This window comes from Choloepus didactylus, chromosome 15 (assembly GCF_015220235.1).
Source record: "Choloepus didactylus isolate mChoDid1 chromosome 15, mChoDid1.pri, whole genome shotgun sequence".
Taxonomy (NCBI): Eukaryota; Metazoa; Chordata; class Mammalia; order Pilosa; family Megalonychidae; genus Choloepus; species Choloepus didactylus.
Window position 1 is genome coordinate 55,092,081 of NC_051321.1, and position 25,163 is coordinate 55,117,243.

General features: G+C 34.8%; 1 protein-coding gene across 2 annotated transcripts in view; it reads left to right on the top strand.

Annotated features, from left to right (window-relative positions):
• Positions 1–23,372, top strand: part of UBE2D1 (ubiquitin conjugating enzyme E2 D1) — a 45,332-nt gene extending 21,960 nt beyond the window's left edge. Inside the window, exons 2-7 of one of the 2 annotated variants that reach the window (XM_037805063.1) lie at positions 15,459–15,522; positions 15,616–15,647; positions 17,782–17,859; positions 18,875–18,980; positions 21,667–21,760; positions 22,503–23,372. In XM_037805063.1, coding sequence (XP_037660991.1) covers positions 15,459–15,522; positions 15,616–15,647; positions 17,782–17,859; positions 18,875–18,980; positions 21,667–21,760; positions 22,503–22,548 — 420 coding nt within the window. In that variant the 3' untranslated portion in view covers positions 22,549–23,372. The remainder of the gene's footprint in view (positions 1–15,458; positions 15,523–15,615; positions 15,648–17,781; positions 17,860–18,874; positions 18,981–21,666; positions 21,761–22,502) is intronic. The other variant, XM_037805064.1, reaches the window with a different exon arrangement.
• The last annotated feature ends 1,791 nt before the right edge of the window (positions 23,373–25,163 follow it).

A 25,163-nucleotide genomic window follows, 5' to 3' on the forward strand; every position in this document is an offset into this window, starting at 1 on the left:
GGGGAGGGCAGTGATTTCACCTTTCAAGTTGGCTTAGCCAGAGAGAGAGGGCCACATCTGAGCAACAAAGAGGCATTCAGGAGGAGACTCTTAGGCACAAATACAGGGAGGCCTAGCCTCTCCTTTGCAGCAACCGTCTTCCCAAGGGTAAAACTTATGGTAGAGGGCTCAACCCATGAAACCACCAGTCCCCTATGTCTGTGGTCATGTTAGCAACCATGGAGGTGGGGTAGGCGAATACCCCTGCATTCTCCACAGGCTCCTCAAGGGGGCACTACATCTTTTTTTTTTTTTTTTTTCCCTTGTTTGTCTTTTTTCTTTTTTTTTTTTTTTTTTTTAACTTTCCCTTCTTTTTTGAAATCAACTGTATGAAAAAAAAAGTTAAAAAGAAAACAAACATACAATAAAAGAACATTTCAAAGAGACCATAGCAAGGGAGTAAGAAAAAGACAACTAACCTAAGATAACTGCTTAACTTCCAACATGTTCCTACTTTACCCCAAGAAAGTTACATAATATAGCAACATTTCAGTGAACTTGTTCCTACTACATCCATCAGAAATTAACAGACCATAGTCATTTCTGGGCATCCCCAGAACGTTAAATAGCTTATCTGTTCTTCTTGGATTATTGTTCCCCCTTCCTTAATTGCTCTCTACTGCTAGTTCCCCTACATTCTACATTATAAACCATTTGTTTTACATTTTTCAAAGTTCACATTAGTGGTAGCATATAATATTTCTCTTTTTGTGCCTGGCTTATTTCGCTCAGCATTATGTCTTCAAGGTTCATCCATGTTGTCATATGTTTCCCCAGATCGTTCCTTCTTACTGCCGCGTAGTATTCCATCGTGTGTATATACCACATTTTATTTATCCACTCATCTGTTGAAGGACATTTGGGTTGTTTCCATCTCTTGGCAATTGTGAATAATGCTGCTATGAACATTGGCGTGCAGATATCTGTTCGTGTCACTGCTTTCCGATCTTCCGGGTATATACCGAGAAGTGCAATCGCTGGATCGAATGGTAGCTCTATATCTAGTTTTCTAAGGAACTGCCAGACTGACTTCCAGAGTGGCTGAACCATTATACAGTCCCACCAACAATGAATAAGAGTTCCAATTTCTCCACATCCCCTCCAGCATTTGTAGTTTCCTGTTTGTTTAATGGCAGCCATTCTAACCGGTGTTAGATGGTATCTCATTGTGGTCTTAATTTGCATCTCTCTAATAGCTAGTGAAGCTGAACATTTTTTCATGTGTTTCTTGGCCATTTGTATTTCCTCTTCAGAGAACTGTCTTTTCATATCTTTTGCCCATTTTATAATTGGGCTGTCTGTACTATTGTCATTGAGTTGTAGGATTTCTTTGTATATGCAAGATATCAGTCTTTTGTCAGATACATGGTTTCCAAAAATTTTTTCCCATTGAGTTGGCTGCCTCTTTACCTTTTTGAGAAATTCCTTTGAGGTGCAGAAACTTCTAAGCTTGAGGAGTTCCCATTTATCTATTTTCTCTTTTGTTGCTTGTGCTTTGGGTGTAAAGTCTAGGAAGTGGCCTCCTCATACAAGGTCTTGAAGATGTTTTCCTACATTATCTTCTAAGAGTTTTATGGTACTTTCTTTTATATTGAGATCTTTGGTCCATTTTGAGTTAATTTTTGTGTAGGGGGTGAGGTAGGGGTCCTCTTTCATTCTTTTGGATATGGATATCCAACTCTCCCAGCCCCATTTGTTGAAAAGACCATTATGGCTCAGTTCGGTGACTTTGGGGGCCTTATCAAAGATCAGTTGGCCATAGATCTGAGGGTCTATCTCTGAATTCTCAATTCGATTCCATTGATCTATATGTCTATCTTTGTGCCAGTACCATGCTGTTTTGGCAACTGTGGCTTTATAATAAGCTTCAAAGTCAGGGAGTGTAAGTCCTCCCACTTCGTTTTTCTTTTTTAGAGTGTCTTTAGCAATTCGAGGCATCTTCCCTTTCCAAATAAATTTGATAACTAGCTTTTCCAAGTCTGCAAAGTAGGTTGTTGGAATTTTGATTGGGATTGCATTGAATCTGTAGATGAGTTTGGGTAGAATTGACATCTTAATGACATTTAGCCTTCCTATCCATGAACATGGAATATTTTTCCATCTTTTAAGGTCCCCTTCTATTTCTTTTAGTAGAGTTATGTAGTTTTCTTTGTATAGGTCTTTTACATCTTTGGTTAAGTTTATTCCTAGGTACTTGATTTTTTTAGTTGCTATTGAAAATGGTATCTTTTTCTTGAGTGTCTCTTCAGTTTGTTCATTTCTAGCATATAGAAACATTACTGACTTATGTGCATTAATCTTGTATCCCGCTACTTTGCTAAATTTGTTTATTAGCTCTAGTAGGTGTATCGTTGATTTCTCAGGGTTTTCTAGATATAAGATCATATCATCTGCAAACAATGACAGTTTTACTTCTTCTTTTCCAATTTGGATGCCTTTTATTTCTTTGTCTTGCCGGATTGCCCTGGCTAGCACTTCCAGCACAATGTTGAATAACAGTGGTGGCAGCGGGCATCCTTGTCTTGTTCCTGATCTTAGAGGGAAGGCTTTCAGTCTCTCACCATTGAGTACTATGCTGGCTGTGGGTTTTTCATATATGCTCTTTATCATGTTGAGGAAGTTTCCTTCAATTCCTACCTTTTGAAGTGTTTTTATCAAAAAGGGATGTTGGATTTTGTCAAATGCTTTTTCAGCATCTATTGAGATGATCAATTGATTTTTCCCTTTCGAGTTTTTAATGTGTTGTAATACATTGATTGTTTTTCTTATGTTGAACCATCCTTGCATGCCTGGAATGAACCCCACTTGGTCATGGTGTATGATTTTTTTAATGTGTCTTTGGATTCGATTTGCAAGTATTTTGTTGAGGATTTTTGCATCTATATTCATTAGGGAGATTGGCCGGTAGTTTTCCTTTTTTGTAGCATCTTTGCCTGGTTTTGGTATTAGATTGATGTTAGCTTCATAAAATGAGTTAGGTAGTGTTCCATTTTTTTCAATGTTTTGAAAGAGTTTGAGTAAGATTGGTGTTAGTTCTTTCTGGAAAGTTTGGTAGAATTCCCCTGTGAAGCCATCTGGCCCTGGGCATTTATTTGTGGGAAGATTTTTGATGACTGATTGGATCTCTTTGCTTCTGATGGGTTGGTTGAGGTCTTCTATTTCTTCTCTGGTCAGTCTAGGTTGTTCATATGTTTCCAGGAAATTGTCCATTTCTTCTACATTATCCAGTTTGTTGCCATACAGTTGTTCATAATATCCTCTTATAATTTTTTTAATTTCTTCAGGATCTGCAGTTATGTCACCTTTTTCATTCATTATTTTGTTTATATGGGTCTTCTCTCTTTTTGATTTTGTCAGTCTAGCTAGGGGCTTGTCAATCTTGTTGATCTTCTCAAAGAACCAACTTTTGGTGATATTTATCCTTTCTATTGTTTTTTTGTTCTCTATGTCATTTATTTCTGCTTTAATCCTTGTTATTTCTTTTCTTCTACTTGGTTTAGGATTGGTTTGCTGTTCATTTTCTAGCTTCTTCAGTTGATCCATTAGTTCTTTGATTTTGGCTCTTTCTTCCTTTTTAATATATGCGTTTAGTGCTATAAATTTCCTCCTTAGCACTGCTTTTGCTGCATCCCATAGGTTTTGGTATGTTGTGTTCTCATTTTCATTCGTCTCTATATATTTAGCAATTTCTCTTGCTATTTCTTCTTTAACCCACTGATTGTTTAGGAGTGTGTTGTTTAACCTCCAGGTATTTGTGAATTTTCTAAGTCTCTGATGGTTATTGACTTCTAATTGTATTCCATTGTGGTCAGAGAATGTGCTTTGAATAATTTCAATCTTTTTAAATTTATTGAGGCTTGTTTTATGTCCCAGCATATGATCTATTCTGGAGAAAGTTCCGTGAGCACTAGAAAAGTATGTGTATCCTGGTGATTTGGGATGTAATGTCCTGTAGATGTCTGTTAAATCTAATTCATTTATCAGATTGTTTAGGTTTTCAATTTCCTTATTGGTCTTCTGTCTGGTTGATCTATCTATAGGAGAGAGTGATGTGTTGAAGTCTCCCATAATTATTGTGGAAACATCAATTGCTTCCTTTAGTTTTGCCAATGTTTCTCTCATGTATTTTGTGGCACCTTGATTGGGTGCATAGACATTTACGATTGTTATTTCTTCTTGCTGAATTGCCCCTTTTATTAGTATGTAGTGGCCTTCTTTGTCTCTCAAAACATCCCTGCATTTGAAGTCTATTTTATCTGAGATTAATATTGCTACACCCGCTTTCTTTTGGCTGTAGCTTGCATGAAATATTTTTTTCCATCCTTTCACTTTCAGTTTCTTTGTGTCCCTGTGTCTAAGATGAGTCTCTTGTATGCAACATATTGATGGTTCATTTTTTTTGATCCATTCTGCGAATCTATATCTTTTAATTGGGGAGTTTAATCCATTTACATTCAACGTTATAACCGTGAAGGCATTTCTTGAATCAGCCATCTTATCCTTTGGTTTATGTTTGTCATATATATTTTTCCCTCTCTCTATTAATATCCTTTATTATACCCATATTGAATCTCTTTATTACTGAACCTTTCTCCAAGTCTCTCTGTCCTGTCTTTGTTTCTCTGTCTGTAGGGCTCCGTTTAGTATCTCCAGTAGGGCAGGTCTCTTGTTAGCAAATTCTCTCAGCATTTCTTTGTCTGTGAGAAATTTAAGCTCTCTCTCAAATTTGAAGGAGAGCTTTTCTGGATAAAGTATTCTTGGTTGGAAATTTTTCTCACTCAGAATTTTAAATATATCGTGCCACTGCCTTCTCGCCTCCATGGTGGCTGCTGAATAGTCACTAGTTAGTCTTATGCTGTTTCCTTTGTATGTGGTGAATTGCTTTTCTCTTGCTGCTTTCAAAACTTGCTCCTTCTCTTCTGTGTTTGACAGTGTGATCAGAATATGTCTCGGAGTGGGTTTATTTGGATTTATTCTATTTGGAGTTCGCTGGGCATTTATGATTTGTGTATTTATGTTGTTTAGAAGATTTGGGAAGTTTTCCCCAAGAATTTCTTTGAATACTCTTCCTAGACCTTTACCCTTTTCTTCCCCTTCTGGAACACCAATGAGTCTTATATTCGGACGTTTTAGATTATCTATCATATCCCTGAGGTCTGTTTCGATTTTTTCAATTTTTTTCCCCATTCTTTCTTTTATGCTTTCATTTTCCATTCTGTCATCTTCCAGGTCACTGATTCGTTGTTCAACTTCCTCTAGTCTTGTACTATGAGTGTCCAGAATCTTTTTAATTTGGTCAACAGTTTCTTTAATTTCCATAAGATCATCCATTTTTTTATTTAGTCTTGCAATGTCTTCTTTATGCTCTTCTAGTGTCTTCTTGATATCCTTTGTATCCTGTACTATGGTCTCATTGTTCATCTTTAGTTCTTTGAGTAGCTGCTCTAGGTGCTGTGTCTCTTCTGGTCTTTTGATTTGGGTGCTTGGGCTTGGGTTATCCATATCGTCTGGTTTTTTCATATGCTTTATAATTCTCTGTTGTTTTTGGCCTCATGGCATTTGCTGAACTTGATAGGGTTCTTTTAGGATTTGTAGACCAATTGAAGTCCTTATCTCTAATTTATCAGATCTACAGCTTCGTGGAGTACACTTTCTCTAACTAACCAGCAGGTGGCGTCCACGAGCCACCTGTTCTCAACAAGCCAGTTCTCCCCTGCTTTGCCTTTGTGGTGAGTGGGGGAGTGAGTCTTGTGGGGTCCAAATGGTGTACCAAGCTTGCGTGTGTAGTTGGTGTTGCCTGCCTTGTATATGGGGCGTGTTTCTGGGGAGTCAGGGAGGGGGGGTGGCTCTAACAATCAAATCTCCCTGGTGTTCCTGGAGTTTTAAAGCTCCTGCAATAGTCTAATCCTTCAGTTCAGTCCTGCCACAGTTTGTCTCTACCACTGACCCACAAGTCCTTGGTATTGGCGTATGGCTCCTGAGACTTGCGAGTGGGTCCCTCTTCCAGGCCGTGCACCCCCTGGTCCTCTGTTGAGGGATGACTGTGCTATGTCACAGGTGAGTGCCGTCCCCCCAGGGCGGTTCTGGGCTGCTGGGCTGTGTAGGGAGGCTCCCAGTCTGCTGAAATGATGGCTGAATGGGGTTTTGATAATTCACACTGCTCCACCTTCTCAACTCTGTGACAGTCAGCTGAGGTTGCAGGGAAGGCTAATGTCCGTGCCCAGTTTTGTGGTGTGTGCCTGTTATTTGAAGCACTTCCGTCACACTGGGTTATCTGGGGCAGCTCTGGGCTATGGGGCTGGCGATGGGCAGGAGTGTTTCCTGTGCACCAGGATGATGGCTGTGAGCAGACACCCCCCTTTTCTTGGGAAGTTGTGGTGTTCAGTGAATTTTCTCAGCCACTGGATTATTGCCTTTTGTCTCAGAGCTCTCTTAGTTCTGCACTTGTCTTGACCTGCCCAAATTGCAAGTCTTTGAAGCTTTCTGTATTGGGCTTCTTAGAGTAATTGTTTTAGAAAAAGAAAAAAGGATTTAAAAAAAAAAAAAAAGTTCCCTCCTCACAGATCTAATGGATTATTGAAATGCTAAGAGACAAAGCAATTAGGGCCATTAAGGAAAGGTCCACAGGGCAGAGAGAACAGCTTTTCTTCGGGATTTGCATATGAGCCTCAGGGCCTGAGCTCTGCCCTTCCCCCTTCTATTTTCACCAGAACTCCAAAAATCCTCTGCTTTTATTTTGGAGCTTTTTGTGCTGTTTTTTTTCTAGGCCTGTCTCCTCTCTGCTGGGCTGGCTGCTCTCAGATTCTCTGGTGTCTGATCTCAGTCTATCTATGGTTGGAGTTTGGATCAGTAGAATGAGTTTCCGATAAGAGCTGCCACTGCAGTTCTCCCTGCTCCTTCCGGGAGCTGACAGCCCCTCCTCCCACGGGACTGAGCCTGGCAGGGAGGGGCGCGGGTCCCCTGGCCGAAAAAACTTACAGATTTCGCTGATGTCAGCAGTTCCACATTTTCATGAGTGTTGTATGAAGTATGCCCAAAGTCAGATTGCTCTGTGGTGTCCAGTCCACGCAGTTCCTGGCTTTCTACCTACTTTCCTGGAGGAGTAACTAAAACATACAGCTCATCAGTCCGCCATCTTGCCCCGCCTCCAGTGAGTCCAAAAACATATTTTGATAAAAAAGGAAACAGAGGGAAGAAATTAGTGTTTATTAAGCATGTATTATATATACCAGAGATTAAGCTAGGGGTTTTCATTTAATTCCCAGTACAGTTCTTCAAGGTAGCCAGTGATATCTCCATTTTACAGATGGTTCTCTTGAGACCTAGAGAAGTTAGGTAAATTGCCCAAGTTCACACAGCTAGTAAGGGTTAATAGCAAGTTCAGAATTTGATTCAGGTCTGACTCTAAAGCTCATACCTTTGAGAAGAAGGCCTCTTTTAAGAAGGATGGGTAAATGTGGACAGGGAGAGAGAGAGAGAAGGATATCTTAGGAGAAGGGAAATGAAGGCCAGAAATCTTAGCGATGTACGGGGAGCATCAAGTAGGTCAGGCTAGACTAATAGTGCTCAAACTTCTTTGTCTCAGGACCTTTTTATACTCTTAAAAATTATTGAGGACTCCCCAAAGAGCTTTTGTTTGTGTGGATTTTATCTATTAATAGTTACTGTATTAGAAATTAAAACAGAAAATTAAAAATATTTAATAAAAATTTTAAAATAACAATAAACTCATTACATAGTAACCTAAATATTTTTGTGAAAAATAGTTATATTTTCCAGAACACACAAAAAGGGTGGCATTGTTTTACATTTATTCAAATGTCTTTATTGTATGGTTTATAGATGACAGCTGGAGTCACATCTGCTTATGCCTTCAGTCTGTTACAGTATAACATGTTATTAAGCCTCTGGAAAACACTACTGTATACTCATAAGATACTGAGAGTGAAAAAGTCAAATAACATCTTAGTTTTACTCTGAAATTAATTTTGACCTCACAGACCTCCTGATAGTGTTTTAGAAAACCCAAGGAGTTCTTGAGAGCGTCTCTGGTGAGTTTGTGAAGGGGAACTCAATTGATAGGGTAGTGTTGGGACTAGATCATGAAAAGACCTTCATTATTGAGTGTGGTCTTTAATTTTAAACAGAAGATTGAAGCACAGAGATGTGCCTTTAGAAATTATTTTGGAAGGAATACATAGGGTATTAGGAAGCAATTTTAACTGTGGTTTCTTGGGCTTAAGTAAACTGGTAAGTAATATAATGGTTATTGATGTAGAGTATATTGTACTCTACATTTGACTATATATGAATGACGAGAAGGAGAGGAGTCAAAACAATGCTGAGGTGTGCCTAGTGATTGGGAGGCTAATGTTCCATTAACAGATACAGAGAATAAAAAGAAGCAGGCATGGGAAAGAAGCTAGTGAACTCTTTTGGAACATTTATCGAGTCTAGAAAATGTTTTATTTTGAGATCATTTTAATCTTACAGAAAAGTTTCAAAAATAGTACAGAAAAAAAAAAAATAGTACCGAGAGTTCAAACATACCCTTAACCCAGCTTCCCCTAATATTCACAACTTACATAACATAGTTCACTTATCAAAATGAGCAAAGTAACATTGGTACAATATGATTAACTAAACTACATACCTAATTCAGATTTCACCACATTTCACTAATGTCCTTTTCCTGTTTCAGGATCCAATCTGGGATCCCATGTTGCATTTACTTGTTGTGTCTCTTCACTATCCATTCCGTGACAGTTCCTCAATCTTTCCTTGTCTTACGAAGATTTTTTTAATGAAAAGAGAAGATACAGTGTATATGGAGGGGGAAGAAAACCAATGTCATTTCATCTCTTTAAAAATGTATTAGAACCTGAACAAAAATCTTTACTTTTTCTTTTAAAAAGTTACAAAAGTATCATTAAAAAAATTGAAACAATATAAAAGATATGAAGTAAAAAGTGACAACATACTCCCAGAGATAACTACTGTTAACAGTTTATTGTATTTCCTTTTTTTTTTCTATGCATGTATGGAAAGTGCATGTATATATTTTGGGATTCTAATAGCAACTTTTTCTTGAACCTTTTTTTATTCACTCAAACACCATATTCACCAAATATCCTGGCAGTGTCAGCATATACAGATCTTTCTTTCTTTTTAATGGCTGCACAATATTGCATAATATAGCTATATCATTTTATGAAACCATTCCCTCATTGATAGACATTTAGGCTAGTCTAGGTTTTTCAGAATTATACAAAATGTTACACTGAACATCCTTATATATGTATCTTTGGCTACCTTGGCAATTATTTCTATAAGGTGAAAGTACTGGATCAGATGCTATATGCATTTTCTACTTTCACAGTTATTGCCAAACTGCCCTCCAAAAGGTGGTACCAACTTATACTCCCTCCAGTAATGAGTGACGTGCCTATTTCCTACCAAAGCGCTGGATGGAAGTATTCGAATAGGTTGACAATGGATTGGTCTGGGTCATGGTCTCGGGGGTGTTTGACTATTTATCTATTGCTTTCTCTCTTTATGTATATTTTTTTCCTATAAAGCACTGGTTTTGTTTTGCTTTTATAACACATATACACACATATAACACTTAGTAAAAATGAATGCTTTAAAATGCTCCGTGTTTGAGGCCTTTTACTTTTTTTTAAATTCATTTTGTTGAGATATATTCACATACCACGCAGTCATACAAAACAAATCGTACATTCGATTGTTCACAGTACGATTACATAGTTGTACATTCATCACCAAAATCAATCCCTGACACCTTCATTACCACACACACAAAAATAACAGGAATAATAATTGAAGTGAAAAAGAGCAATTAAAGTAAAAAAGAACACTGGGTGCCTTTGTCTGTTTGTTTCCTTGAGACCTTTTACTTTTAATTCAGCATGGAATAAAACCATGACCACGAAGAAGTCTAGGCAAGAGGCATGAGGGGCTTACAGAACAGTTTTTGGGAGGTTTCTTGTGGGGTACATCCTAGATTTCAGGGTTGTTATGGAATAGGAAGAAGTGCTCAAGAAGTGGGAGTCTGGAGTCATTAATTAGCAGTATGGAATGTTGAGTTAAAAGGCTCTAATGAGGATTGTGTGATCTTGAACAAGTTTTATAATTAGTATTCACTTATTACAGAGAGGGGCGAAGAAGAGCAAAGGAAGAGATTATTAATCCTAGCATATTATTTTGGAATAATGTGAGAAACAGCAAATTATTTTTAATACCCCATATGTGGCCATGAGGCTAGAGGTAGATAAATAAGAATACCAGAGATAACAGAGAAAACATAAATCAAGTAACTAGGCAGTTTCAGCAAAACTTGGAATAAACAAAATCAGAGGGAGAATTTAATGAATATAAATGATCCTCAATTTATTGTGTCTTATTTACAAGTGCACTGGCTTGCTGACTAAACTTAAGAGCAAAAAGGGTGGAGTGTTGTGTGGGTGTAAATTTTGTTTGTTTTATATTTTCACCTCATTAGTACATCTTAGAACTAAATTTTATTTTTTAATTTTATTTTTTCTTAAATGTCTTAATTTTATTTTTTCTTGTCAAATTCAACATGTATTTTTGTGGGTGAGGGAAGGTATATATTATGCCTTTTATTTTCTGATAGTCATATGTACCATAACTTTATTTGAGTACTTGTAAGCAATATAATGGGCCATGTTTCCACACAAATGATTTGAAAAAGGAGTAGAACATTAGAAATCTAAACCCTCCTAAAACTTCCAGGATGGTTAATGTCCTCCTGTACTTTTTAGTAGTAATTACTGATGTGCACATTAAGAATGTTTGATGTACTGTGAGTTACCTCTTTTCTAGAATGAATACCTTTAAGTAGACAACTTTAGACTCTGGCCTTTGCAGGAGCTTGGTTGGTAGACTTCACCTCCCTCTTCCTTAGTCCTACCTCCTCCTAGTAGAGGAGATAAAATCAGGTACAAAGCAATAACAAGAACAAGATAATCTCTTTTTATATATTTTTAACTTTTTATTTTGAAATACTTTTGAACTTATAGGTAAGTTGCAAAAATAATACAAAGCCCATATAGAGAACACCAAAATACACCCCACCCAGATACCCATATAAAATATTAAAAGATTTGAAGAACAGACTGACATCTGAAATTTGATCATGGTTCAAGGCTAATCCAAGTAAAATATGCTTTTCTTGTGGTTGTTAATTTAAAAAAATAGTTTGTATGTGTTTGGGTATATGTGTGATTTATTTTCATACATATTATCTGTGTAAAATATATACATAATTATCAATTTTTTACTGCAATTACAAACTGTCATTTTCTGATTATTTTTTTAGTTCAAATAAAGACAGAGAAGTCCCATTTACACTATTTAGAAAACTCAACATGATGATTATTTTCAGAAGCAATCTCTTAAAAGCCTAAATTTGAAAACTATAAAACAAGGCACAATCATTGTAAAATGGCTGTGTCTTGGTAACTGCGACTTCCCTAATATTTTATTTTATTTTTATTTATTTTATTTTTATTTTTATTTAATTTTAATTTAATTTAATTTTATTCTCTGTATTGACTCAGAGGGTCAACAGCAATGTTTTAAAACTATTTAAATAATTGTATTCTACTATTTAGAGATTTGGGTGGTTGTCTTCAATTCCATATTATCCTGATATTTATTTGATTGTCTAGTATGTGCCTGAGACTGCTGTGCACTTTACATGTATCATTTCACTTGATTATCACAGAAACAATGGATGGAGGTAGTAATGCCACTTTTTGTTAAAGAAAATTGAGGTTTGGAGAAAAAAAAAAGGTCACATGGCAAGTGAGTGGTGGCACAGAGACCTGTACTTCAAAGCCCTGCTTTTAACCACTATAGCAAAGTCAAAGACTAAGGTCCTTCTCTTTATCTCTTGACTATACATGAACCAAAGGAGCAGCTGACCCTATAATTCTTGTTAGGTAGAGAAGCACAGCACCAGTTTTTAAAAACAGCAATAAAAACAAAACTGAAAGTACCAAGATACACTGGAAAAGAACTTGGAACTTAGAAGAAGGAGCTGCAAGCTTGCACTTGGCTCGCTTACTTAGCTCTTATATCACCTTCTTAGGACAGCCTTTTCCTCCCTGCCACCTCTCTGCCTTGTTTGTCTATCGAAGCACTATACCCGTCACTGTAATTACCATATTGCAGTGATTCTAAGATGCATATCTTCTCAAATTTTAACATTTCTAAAATCTGGATGTATCTTATAATTGATGGTGTCTTAAAATTAATTGGCAGCATTTTTCCTTAATTAGTGGTCCATAAAATAATGATGTTATTTACAGTTGATGACATCTTAGATCTGATGTAATGCAGTATTTGTTTACATGTGCTCCCATGAAAATGTTTTAAATACCAGGTATATACAATGATTTTCAGATTTCTAATCTACTCTTCTTTTAAGCTCCAGGCCTTTATGTTGAATTAATTTTTTTCTTGGTGTCATAGGGTTCACAAATTTTTTTAAATAATTCAATTTGATTGAGATATATTCACATACCATGCAGTCATACAAAGCGTACAATGAGTTGTTCAGAGTACCACCATATAGTTGTGCATCCATCACCAAAATTAATTTTTGAACATTTTCATTACCACACACACAAAAGTAATAATAAAAATTAAAGTGAAAAAGAACAATTAAAGTAAAAAAAAGAGAACACAGGGATCACAAATTTAACATTTCCAAATTAACTTGTCTTCTAGTGTTCCTATCTCAGTAAATGGCATCTCAGTAAATGGTATATTTGCTTAAGCGAAAAAGCGAGAACTTCACCTAACTGGCCTTGAATCCCAATTCCACCCTTTACCTACTAGTTATATGAGCATACAGTGAAGTGTGTTCCTTTATTCTTCATTTGTAAAATGGCGAGTATATCAACACCTACTTCTGAAGATTGTTAGGATGATTAAAACATTGAGTAAATCTTAGCTGCCACTAATTTTCATCATACATAGCCACTACCTCTCTCCTTCACTGTGCACATATAATTCATCGTCATATCCTATGATAGGCCTTTCAAAATATCTCAGATCTATCCGCTTTTATCTTTTTGCCGTTTCACCATTTCATGTCCCCATTTCCTTTGCTTGTTCTAATCTTGTAGCTTCTCTTTCTGATCTCTAACCCAGTCAATAAATATAGCAGTAAGAGTGATCTTTTAAATCAGATCATGCCACTTCTTAAAACCCTTCCCAATGCACTTGGTAAAAAACTTCCAAATCTGTACCATGATGTATTTTCTGGTTTGCTAATGCTGCTGTTATGCAAAATACCAGAAATGGATTAGCTTTTATAAAGGGGGTTTATTTGGTTACAAATTTATAGTCCTTGTGCCAGTTTGAATATATTGTGACCCCCAAATGCCATTATCTTTGATGTAATCTTGTGTGGGCAGACGTTATCAGTGCTGATTAGATTGTAATTCTTTGAGTGTTTCTGTGGAGATGCGCCCCACTCAACTGTGGGTGATGACTCTGATTGGATAATTTCCATGGAGTGTTGGCCTGCCCATTGGGTGGGCCTTGATCAGTGGAGCCATATAAATGAGCTGACAGGCAGAGGGAACTCAGTTAGCTGTGAATGATGTTTTGAAAAGGAACTACAGCCAAGAGGGACACTTTGAAGAAAGCACAAGAGCTGCAGATGAGAGTTTGAAGACGGCCGTTGAAAGCAGACTCTTGCTCTGGAGAAGCTGAGAGAGGACAAATACCCCAAGTGTAACTAAGAGTGACATTTTTGAGGAACTGCAGCCTAGAGAGGAACGTCCTGGGAGAAAGCCATTTTGAAACCAGAACTTTGGAGCAGACGCCAGCCATGTGCCTTCCCAGCTAACAGAGGTTTTCCGGACACCATTGGCCATCCTCCATTGAAGGTACCCGATTGCTGATGTGTTACCTTGGACACCTTATGGCCTTAAGACTGTAACTGTGTAACCAAATAAACCCCTTTTTATAAAAGCCAATCCATCTCTGGTGTTCTGCATTCTGGCAGCATTAGCAAACTACAGCAGTCCTAATGTCATAAAGGTGTCCAAACTAAGGCATCAACAGGAGGATATCTTCACTGAAGAATGACCAGTGGCGTCTGGAACACCTCTGTCAGCTGGGAAGGCACATGGCTAGCGTCTGCTGTTCCTTTGCTCCCGGATTGTATTTCAAAATGGTGTTCTCCAAAATGTCTCTGGGCTTGTCTCTCTTAGCTTCTCTGGAGCAAACTCTGGGCTAGCATCTCCAAATGTCTCCAAGCATCTCTAAGTGTCAGCTCCCAAATGTCTCTCCAGAAGTTTCTCTCAGCTGCTCTGTGTGTGAGCTCCCTTTAAAGGACTCCAGTAAACTAATCAAGAGCTACCCTGAATGTGCGGGGTCAAATCTCCATGGAAACAGTCAATCAAGAAGTCACACCCTAATCAGAAAGATGAATAAATCTGCCTCCACAAGATTGCATTAAAGAATATGGCTTTTGGGGGGACATAATATATCCAAACCGGCACAATGTATTTATTCTCTATTTTCATACTGACTTCTATCTTTCCAGCCTCATCTTATACTACTCTACTTCACAGTGCTCCTGTTCCCCCAAACTGAGACCAGTCCATACTTTAAATATCAGCTTAAATGTCACTTCCTCAGAGACATTCCCTGATCTTCCAAACTAAATTAGGTTCCTCGGTTGCAGTTTTTTATACTGAATTTATACCTTTAATATTTGCAGGTGATTGGTTCCTTCCTGGTTGAGGCTAAGGAAGTTAACTGAGTTCCCCAAGCTCACAGAGCTAGTTATGGTGGAACTGCTATTCCATCCCAGGACTGGCCAGCTCTAAAGCTTGTGACCTTTCCATAATCCTTCCTTCATTGCATTTAAAGCAGAAAAAAGCATATGAATCAGTGCTCCAGATTTCAAAACCTGATCTGACTGCTCTACTTTCTTTCCACTGAACCTTCAAGTTATTCCTTAAATATCCATCTCTCAGTGAGCCGCCTTTCTCCCTTATTGAATTGCAAACCTATTGGAAGGAAGATCTGTGTCATGTATTGTTTACCTAGCTCTTATGTAAATTACTTTGCATGTAGTAGATACTCAGTAAGTCTTTTGTGTTAGGAATGTTAAAGAAAACAATATTTTAATCCATTTAATTTTTCCAGTGTTGGAGCTTTTTCATGAAGGGAGTTAACACCTTATTTTCATACTCTTCTGCTAGTGAGTGATAAATTTTGTGTTTTTATATTTTGAATGGAACTGCCTAAAATGAGTTTTAAAGTCAAGCTGTTATTGTGTTAATGAATTATTATGGTTACTTCACTGGATAAAGAAAGAATTAATCTTAAATATTTTTGCTTTGCTTCAGGAACTGAGTGATCTGCAACGTGATCCACCTGCTCACTGTTCCGCTGGACCTGTGGGAGATGACTGTAAGCTTTGCTCTGTTGCTAGGATTTTACTACCGTTAATAATATAGGTTTGAACATTTGTAAATGACTCCAAAACTCCTTTGTTTGTTTCAGTGTTCCACTGGCAAGCAACTATTATGGGGCCTGTAAGTATGATTCATATATATATGAAATTAATACTCTCAGCCATACCTCATTCTTGCCATTTCACCTTTGATCAGATACTTGTGGCTAAAGTTGAATTTTCTTGTACTCTTATTCAGCTAGTAAGCAACATATGATTAAGGATGTATGACAATTTTCTAGTGCGTTGGTGGCAATACATGCTAGGATTACAGTGATGTTTTCCTTTGCCAAATCCTTGATGATCACACATAGCAGTGGATCACCGCAATTTGCAACCAGACTGCCAGGCTGTGGGATGGCTTTACCTTTTTTTCCCAAATACAAAAAGTCAGTTGTTCAGAACTAAGCATAATCATTTATTTATGTAGAAATAAATCTAATTAATCCAATAATAGAATTCCTACAGGAATAAGCACTAATTTGCAATGGTAAGTTTCAACACTGTTGCTATTTGTGAGAAAGAACTGATAAAATATTGGAGTGGATCTATCTTTGCCAACTCATGAGTTTTTCTCTTAATACTTATTATCCTTTGTTAAGATTATTTCTACACCTGAGAGACAGTTTTGCTTTGAAATAGGCTTTTCTTTCCACGAGCAAAAATAACCACCTAAGAATGGGCATTGACAGCTCAAATCTACTTGCTGGGTGAGAGTACATTAGTACCATATGTCCATGAACATCATTGTCTCCTCCCTCCACCGAAAGCACTGTCTAATAAACAATAGAAGTTTTAATCATTCTGCCTTGTGTTTAACTGTTTAAAAAAAGAGTAATAATTTTCAGAGTAGGACTTTTAGGCAGGGTCTCAAATTGCTAAATTATTATACTGTTAGTTTTTTAAAGGGTAAAATGCAATTTATTATTTAAATATTGATTTTCTATAAGAATTTAGTTATTTCTGTTTGGTTTTCATTGCTTACTGTTTTCACTGTTTATTCAGAATACTCATTTAGAGGCTTACACATGCCATTTTAATTGTAGCCCTCCACAAGTATTTCATAGGTGAATCACATGTAGCAAATGGTTACAGTTATGTTGTTCATACCTCTCTTAATTTAGTAATGGAAGCATACCACTCTATAGTACTCTGCAGTATTATTTGAATATCTAAGCAGACCATATCTGTCATTGTAAGTTGCTTACATTTTCTACATTCTTTATAACCTTTAAGGAACAAAGTTAAGCAAAATATTTAGTAAGAATAATTATATATTACAGTCCTTAAATATATATGCAGAAGCTTAAGGAGGAAGTAATGATAGTCTTGCCTTTATTACCAAAATGTTACTATTACATGATATATTTAGTTAAATATGAAGGAAATAAAAATAGAATTTTAGGTATATTTTGCTACCTTTTTGCTTTTCTCTTTAATCATTTTTTTTTTTTTTTTTTTTGCTTTTAGTATTATAAATATTTTCTAATTGCCTAAACAAACCTGGCCAAATTTAAATTTCCCTTTGTAAAATTAATTCCAAGTTTTATAATTCCATGAATACTGAGATTTATTTAGATCTAATTTGGGATTTTTTTGCTCTTTGTTGAATCTGGATGTAAATTAGTTTAATATTTTGAATCAAGCACTAAGATAAATATAATCTGGAATGAGAAGAGATGTTGAATCATTAATAAAACTGTAGGACATTTTCCACATTATTTTATAAATTTTATAATTGTTACTATAGATGAAGATTTGAGGTCAAACAGTGTCACCTAGTCTTTTCTTTTCATAACTCGATCTCTTCATTTCATCTCCATTTTTGCCCCTTAAGTGAATATCAGAACTTAGTTTTGTAAGTAAGAAGATAAATACTAGCCCCAACCCTTGTTTTCATACTAATTACTGCTGCAGAAAATAATTATTTTCTCATAGCAATCTTGTGTGTGTACTGATCTTAAAAAAATTGTAGTCATAAACAGATTCGTGTGGACAAGCCATACCACTGTGTGTGTCCTATTTTTGTTTTGTTTTAAACTGTGTGATGTCAATGTGATTGGTTGGAAAATCTTCCTGTCTCCAAAGGTAAATGATTTGAACTTATGGCAAAATGATGGCATTTTCGTCAAACCGAAAATCTCTGGGGAACATAATTTTAAGTTACTAAATAGATTTAGTAATCAAACACTGATTCAGATGTTTTGTAATTTCAGCCCGATAGTGCATATCAAGGTGGAGTCTTCTTTCTCACTGTACATTTTCCGACAGACTATCCTTTTAAACCACCAAAGGTATTTTTATGTTTATGATTGATGTGATTCTCATGTCAGGGATTTTACTCTCTTCCCAGAGATATTTTCATGATATCAAAGATTGTAGGTATTTGTGTGTGTACACGTTTCATAAAACCACTGACTCTGAAATAAGCTCTCTTACTCAAATATTGCATTATATTTGTATAGCAGAAGGCAGTGTTCCATATGTTATAAATTTGGTTCCTTTTCTTTCTTTACCTCCTTATTAAATATGTTTGGGAAGTTTTTATGATCAAGAATCGGACTTTTCCATTCAAGGGATTATCTTTCCAAAGTTTACCCTTCTTACTCAGTTTTTAAGTATTCAACAAACATTTAGCACTTACCTTGTTATGTTATATTCTAGAATACAGAAGTACATAGGTCACAATCCTTTCATTTAGTATGGTGGAGGAGATAAAAATACGTTCTTATTAAATTTAAGTTAGTTTTAAAGAGGAAACAAATGATAGATCAAGGTTAAAATACCAGATTAACATTATTTATATGAAATATGACAACAACTCGTGAAAATTTAATATTCTTGGTAGATTTTTTAGGACATGTAAAAACTGAGGTCTTTCAGCTTACCCCTGAAACAGAGTCAGTACCCTGTATTTAGATCCAAGTGTTACTTTCAGGTATCATCAGTAAGCAAATTAAGAAAAAGATTACTTTGAGGCTTGATGAAATCCGTGGATAATTACTTCAGATACTAGTCAACTAGCCATCCTGACTACTATAAACTACTTATTATACTCTGAAATACTTCTAAATTGGGGAAAGGGAGAAGGAATTTGACTTATTTACTTTCATCTTCTCAGTAGCTAGAACCACATATAGCACAAAGTAGATGCTTATTCAGTTTGTGTTGAATACCTCCTGTAAGTTCACATTAAGTTGAAGACATTTTACTATAGAGCAAATTGATTTTGTTTTGTGGATAATTCATGGATTGTAACATTTTTTTTGGTTTTGTTTTTTTGTTTGTTTTGTTTTTTTTAATGTATAGATTGCTTTCACAACAAAAATTTACCATCCAAACATAAACAGTAATGGAAGTATTTGTCTTGATATCCTGAGGTCACAGTGGTCACCAGCTCTGACAGTATCAAAAGGTAATTTCATTTATCAGATTTATAACAGTTGATAACAGTAAGACAGGAAAAATATGGTAGAAATAACTAGGGCCAAAATTTAAAAAATAATTATTCTACTCTTCTTTTCTCATGTTTTGATTTTGCTTCGTTTTTATAGCTCCGAAATTACTCTGACTTTTAGCACTTAGCTTGGGGGGATGGTGCTTCATGGGCAAATTTAAATGATGAAATGAGAAGAAATTCAGAATGTAAGAGCTAGAAATTTGGGACTAAGCCTATTGACTTTCTATGCCTTTAATTTGGGCTTTGTCTTTAAAAAAGTAGGGGTAAGAGACAGAAGTAAAAAATAGGATTTTAGGACCAGCCGTCCCATTCATTAAATTGATTTATGGAGTAAAACTTTACATCTGATTTACTTCACCAAGAAGAAAAATGATATTTGGCTTATAAATAAATGATTTAAAATGAAAGATAGATTTTACACTCTCAAATAATGTCAGTCAGTACATGTAACATGTTAGTCTAAACTTTGAATAATCAATAGCATCATTACAAATGACACAATCTATACTGATTCTTAACTTTCAAAAATGTATAGTATTTGTGCTTTGCTCAATTATTAGATGTCTACATAGGACATTTGAAGTCATTTCTGTTTTAGTGGCTAATATTATTTGTTATTTCTACACTCTTAATTTGTGTCTTGTTTCTTAAACACAAGAGAACTTGATAGTTGGACAATATTGTTTGGATTAGAAGCTTCTGGCCCTGAAGTAACTTGATAGTTTTCCTTTTCTATGGAATTCAAGAGAATTGTTTCTTTTGAATCGTTCATGGGAAGAATCCATGATCATTTTTTTATATATGCTACCTAGAGATGTAACTTTTGTGTATATGTGTGTGATAAGTTCTATAGGAAGCAGTGTACACAGAGATAAGTAATTTAAATTTTAGATAAGTAATAGTCCTTCAGGTCATTTTTTTGAGCAATAGTTTTTCTGACCTAAAATGCTTATCTAAAATGGTTGTATAGTTTCTAGTGTCCTCTTTAAAACCTTTCACACAGTATAACTGTTATGCACTGGGTATGAGAAAGATTCTGTGTCAAAGGATTATTCAAATTAATACATTCTTTTCTGGAATGGTGTCATAACATGCATGTCATCTGGCATAAACACCCAAGTACTTACACCAGTAAAAGAAATGGCAGATTGCCAGATGCAAAGCAGCACTTGTCTCTTGACATTAGTAGGTTTTAAAAAGAATAATTCGTATTATTGGCTTCTGGAAGCTTTGTCCTTTAAGAATTCAAGCAACCTCAGTTTCCTCATATGTAAAATGGGATTATATTAGAACTACCACGTAGGGTCATTATGTACCTGGAACATATTAAGCACTCACATGATTGCTATTAGCACCTTTTTCCTTATCTTCGGTCTGTGGATAATTGTGAGATCAGGGCAAATGGCTCCAGGTGGCAGAAGTGAGGAGAAGAGGAACTTCACTCTTGCTTATTTTATAGTGGTAACTCATACTTGGCTTATTTGTTTACACATATCTTACTTTTCTATAGTTCCAAAGTCTTAATTTGCTTTTTCTCATGAATATAGTCTGGAAGCTTTCTGGAGGTGTATCAATAGGATATCCCAGAAAATTTACCCCATTGGTTTGATATATAAGGCATAACGTCTCAGTGGGCTGAAGGGGAGATAAAGATGATGTACAAAATATTATATTTTTCAAAAGCTGTCACCACATGCTTTCCCTGTCATTTAAGAGTCAACTCTACTTTATATATCCAACTTCAGATTAAAGGGCTGGAAAAGATAAAGGAGCATCATAGAAGAGAGTGGAGATGGGAGGAAGTTCCAAAGATTCCATGTTCCCCTCAGAAGTGGTAGCATGCAATTGATACAGCCAAATGAGGAATCAGAGTCCTTGTTCCCTCTGCTTTCAGATATTTAAATCTCTTTTTTTTAAAGTGTAGTCATTTGCCTTCATATTTTTATGTTATGTAACATGAAACAACTGTTTTTTCAATTTTCATTTATATTTTAAAATATACAAGTTAGGTAAAGATATCTGTTTACGTGCTTTTTAAATGTGTGCAATACAAATAAAAGGCACATGGAAGAAAAGATTAATTGAACAGATCTTAAAAATCTTCCTTCTTTGCAGATAGTCTGTGGCACTAAGTCAAAGTAAAATGGCACAGGAACCTGACATTAAAAATGGTTTGGACTGTTAACTGTAATTTGATTGTTCTACCTTGAATTTAATTTATTAGAGCACACATTTTCTGCATTAAATTAGAATTTAAAAAATGGACAGTTTTTATGTTAAAATATAAAAGTATGTCAAGAAATATCTTACATTAGGATGCCATTCTGAAAAGTTTTTGATCATGTGCCATTGAGGATATCGTTAATTATCTAAAAATATTTTTGTAGAGAACTCTTGAGTTTAAAGGTTAATAGCTACTTTGGACATTTAGATGTTTTAAATACATTGAAATTCAAGTAGAATATAAAACTTCAAAAGGTATATTAATTTTGTGTTTGTATATATTATATGGTTAATTTAATGTATTCATTTTATTTTGCTTTCTTTATAAGTTAAATATGTAAATTCAATAAAATTACTTTACATATTTGTATAAAGTAGAAAGATCATTATCTAATGTGATGTTCTCTTTTAAATCTAGTTTTATTGTCCATATGCTCTTTACTTTGTGATCCTAATCCAGATGACCCTTTAGTACCAGATATTGCACAAATCTATAAATCAGACAAAGAAAAGTAAGTGTTTACTTACATTAATTTCTATTTGGGTGCATTTCTATGTAGGTATGCCAAAATTTAAGAGTATTATTAATATATTTAAATACATTTAATGATGCTTATTATGCTAGTATTAAGTTTATCTTAAATACTCTTTTTAACTCTTAGTCTTTTTCCAAAAGATCCATGTTCCTTCCCATTTATCATTTAATCCTTTAATATTTGATAGTACATGTTCTGTGTTTGCACAGTATCTCATGTTTATTAATGGGAAAGAACTATATATAACTGGGCAGTAAATTAAAAATGAAAGTATTTAATGATTGCAAAGTATTGTATATTGTGTTCTGTATCTTCTCCCAGGAAGTTGTTATATTTAATAGCCATCCCCACCCCCACCACTAAACTGACGTAATTTTCAAACTACTTCATCTTGCTAGTTTCATAGTTAATTTACAATTTGTAGATAACATCCATTTAGAGTTGGCTTTCATAAATTTCTATTAGAAATTGGGTTTTTCATTTTGTTGTTTATATCTTTATATTTTCATAGAGGTTGTAGAGAAATCCATGAGTTAAAAAACAATTTATGTTTTCTATTTTATTTGTGCATGAGCCTAAGTCTCGTTGATCCCAATAATTGGCATATATATGATTACTGCAGTTAAACATAGGAAGGCAGAATTAGTTTTATGTATATAGATGCTTCTAAAAGATTAAATTTGAATGTTTTTACTGTATCCCTTTTGTATGCCTACAGATACAACAGACACGCAAGAGAATGGACTCAGAAATATGCAATGTAAATTCAGAATTTTTTTTCATATATGAGTACTGTAAAATCTAGGTTTTTCTTTCAACATTAGCGGTATATTGAGCACTGTTTACTGTTTCAGTGTACCACAAAATCCCTTGATTTTTACCCATTTTAAATGTGTTTCTGAAGCAAGACAAAACAAACTTCCAGAAATACCCTTAAGACTGTGATGAGAGCATTTATTATTTTGTATGCATTAAGAAAGACATTTATTATGGTTTTTAAGAGACCTGGACATCTGCATCTTCAGCTTTCAAGATCTACAATGCAGCTGAAAAGCAACCAAATTATTTTTTTGCTGAAACTAGGTGTTTTTACATGAGAAATACTGTGTGTACTAAGATGTCAGTTTTATAAATCTGTATTCAGATTTCATTCTTTGTTAGCTCACTTTATAATTTGTATTTTTTTACTGTATAGACTAAATATATTCTATTTACCATGTACATCAACTCATTACTTTTTTCCTGTGAACAGTATTGAAAAAACACAAAAACCAATTAAATGAATTAACTGTCTGTCTCCCTTGTCTGAGGATATTCTGTAGATTGATTGCATATTTCTTAAACCTGAAATGATCTTTACACTGTAATTCTCAGTATACTGATTATGGAGAAACACTTGTTTTGATTTTGTTATACTTGAGTTAACTATTGCAATGTGAATTAATTGCACTGCTAAGTAGGAAGATGTGTAACTTTTATTTGTTGCTATTCACATTTGAATTTTTTCCTGTATAGGCAATATTATATAGACACCTTTTACAGATCTTATTGTAGCCTTTTCCATATAAATAAAATGCTTTTTCTACTATTTGTCTTTGATTACTTAAGATAAAATATTTAAAGTTATTTTATCTATAAGGATCAAAACTCTGTATAAAGTTTTGCATGAAGATTAATTCCAAATTGTATAAATGAGTTTTGTTGTATTTGGCATTGTCCACCATTAATTATGTAAATTTTGTTGTTTTAAGTTGGGTATCTCTTAACTAAATTAAGAGTTTTTAAGATGATCTAAATTGACCCCTTTTTATAGAGGAGAATTTAGAGTAAGCTGAGGTTTTTCTTGGATCACATCTAAAATGGATTATTTACTAAAGTACTGAATGAGAGTAAGGCAGAGTCAGCAACACTGAAGAAAAGTCTTTATAAACCTGAATAGCTCAGTTAATTAAAATGCCCCTTCATATATAACTGACATTGTATTTCTTGACATTTTAGATATAGAATTTCTGAAATAGAATTTTAATGTCATTGCAGCTTGAAAGAGAACATTCATTTTTTACTATAGAAGTTACAAAGAAAACTCTAAAATAATGCTTCCCTCTGTTTTTATAAATTGCCAGCTAAAAATGATTTAAATAAGCAGGTTGTCATGACAGCTTTTAAAGAACAAGAAAGTTCTAATAACTTGGGGAAAATTACGTCTGTTTATTCTTTAGCATGCTTATCAAACTTGAATGAATGTCATTTTTAAGGATAGTTGTAACTTCTAATTATTGGAATGGCTGTATAAATGTACTAAAATCTGGATGGGTATAGTCATTAACATAGGATTTAAATGACTTGAATATTTTACCATGGTTCACTATTATTAAAGCACAAATTAACCGGTTGCTAGAAAATATGCCATTGATTTTAATAAATGAATGTAAAATAATTAGTGAAATGGAGGTTTCAGAAAATGTAGGCTTAAAAATGTAACTGTTACAAGTGATGTCTTGAAACAGCCATATCATGAAAAACACTACTTTTTACTAACTATATTATTATAAGCTATGTTTGCCCTGAATTTGAACATTCAACATCAGTAGATTTAAATACTTAGTATATTTTGATAGTAAAGGATTTTGTTCCTTGAGTATCTTATACTTTTTAAAAAAAATTTCATTTGTGTGGCATTTATTTTTGGAAGTGTTTTTTCTTTTATTAAAGTTTATGAAACTTGCTTAACTATTGTTTGCCTTTGCTTATATCTGAATTGAACAATCAGTCTACTAAGGAGTTAATGAGTTCTCATAATTAAAAATATTAAGAGCTCAGTAGTGGCATAATGATCAGTCAGATCAGCATTTTGCTGTATTGGTTTCTGCTTAATTTTAACAAAGAGATCATGAGTTGCCATCTAAAACTGTAAATACAAGACCAAGGGTCTTCCTCATAAGTTAAACATTAATGTAGAGGCATTCTTGGAAAGAGGGAACTAGGAAATCTTTTGGGGATTTAGGATCCCACCTGTTGAAATCCTGGAGTCCTGGATGCTTTGAGGCATAAATGAAAATACTATTCAAGATGTACTATGGATACTTGTAACTGCCACATACAAAAGGTTAGTGATTCTGGTTATGAGGGCAACTTCACCTCCATACCCTATTCCTTCTACACTTTGTCCAAAGCATATAATTCCTGAAGTACAGGCTTTGCACATATGCCTATGTAAACCATATATAATAATTCATTCTTGCTTTAAGTGATTTCTCCCCATGAACTTGATAGAGAAAACTTACATTTACTTGTTAATTACTTATCAATTTCAGAGGACCAAACAGTATTACTATCCACACAAACACAGAACATGAGGGCACCCTAATATTCATTCAAA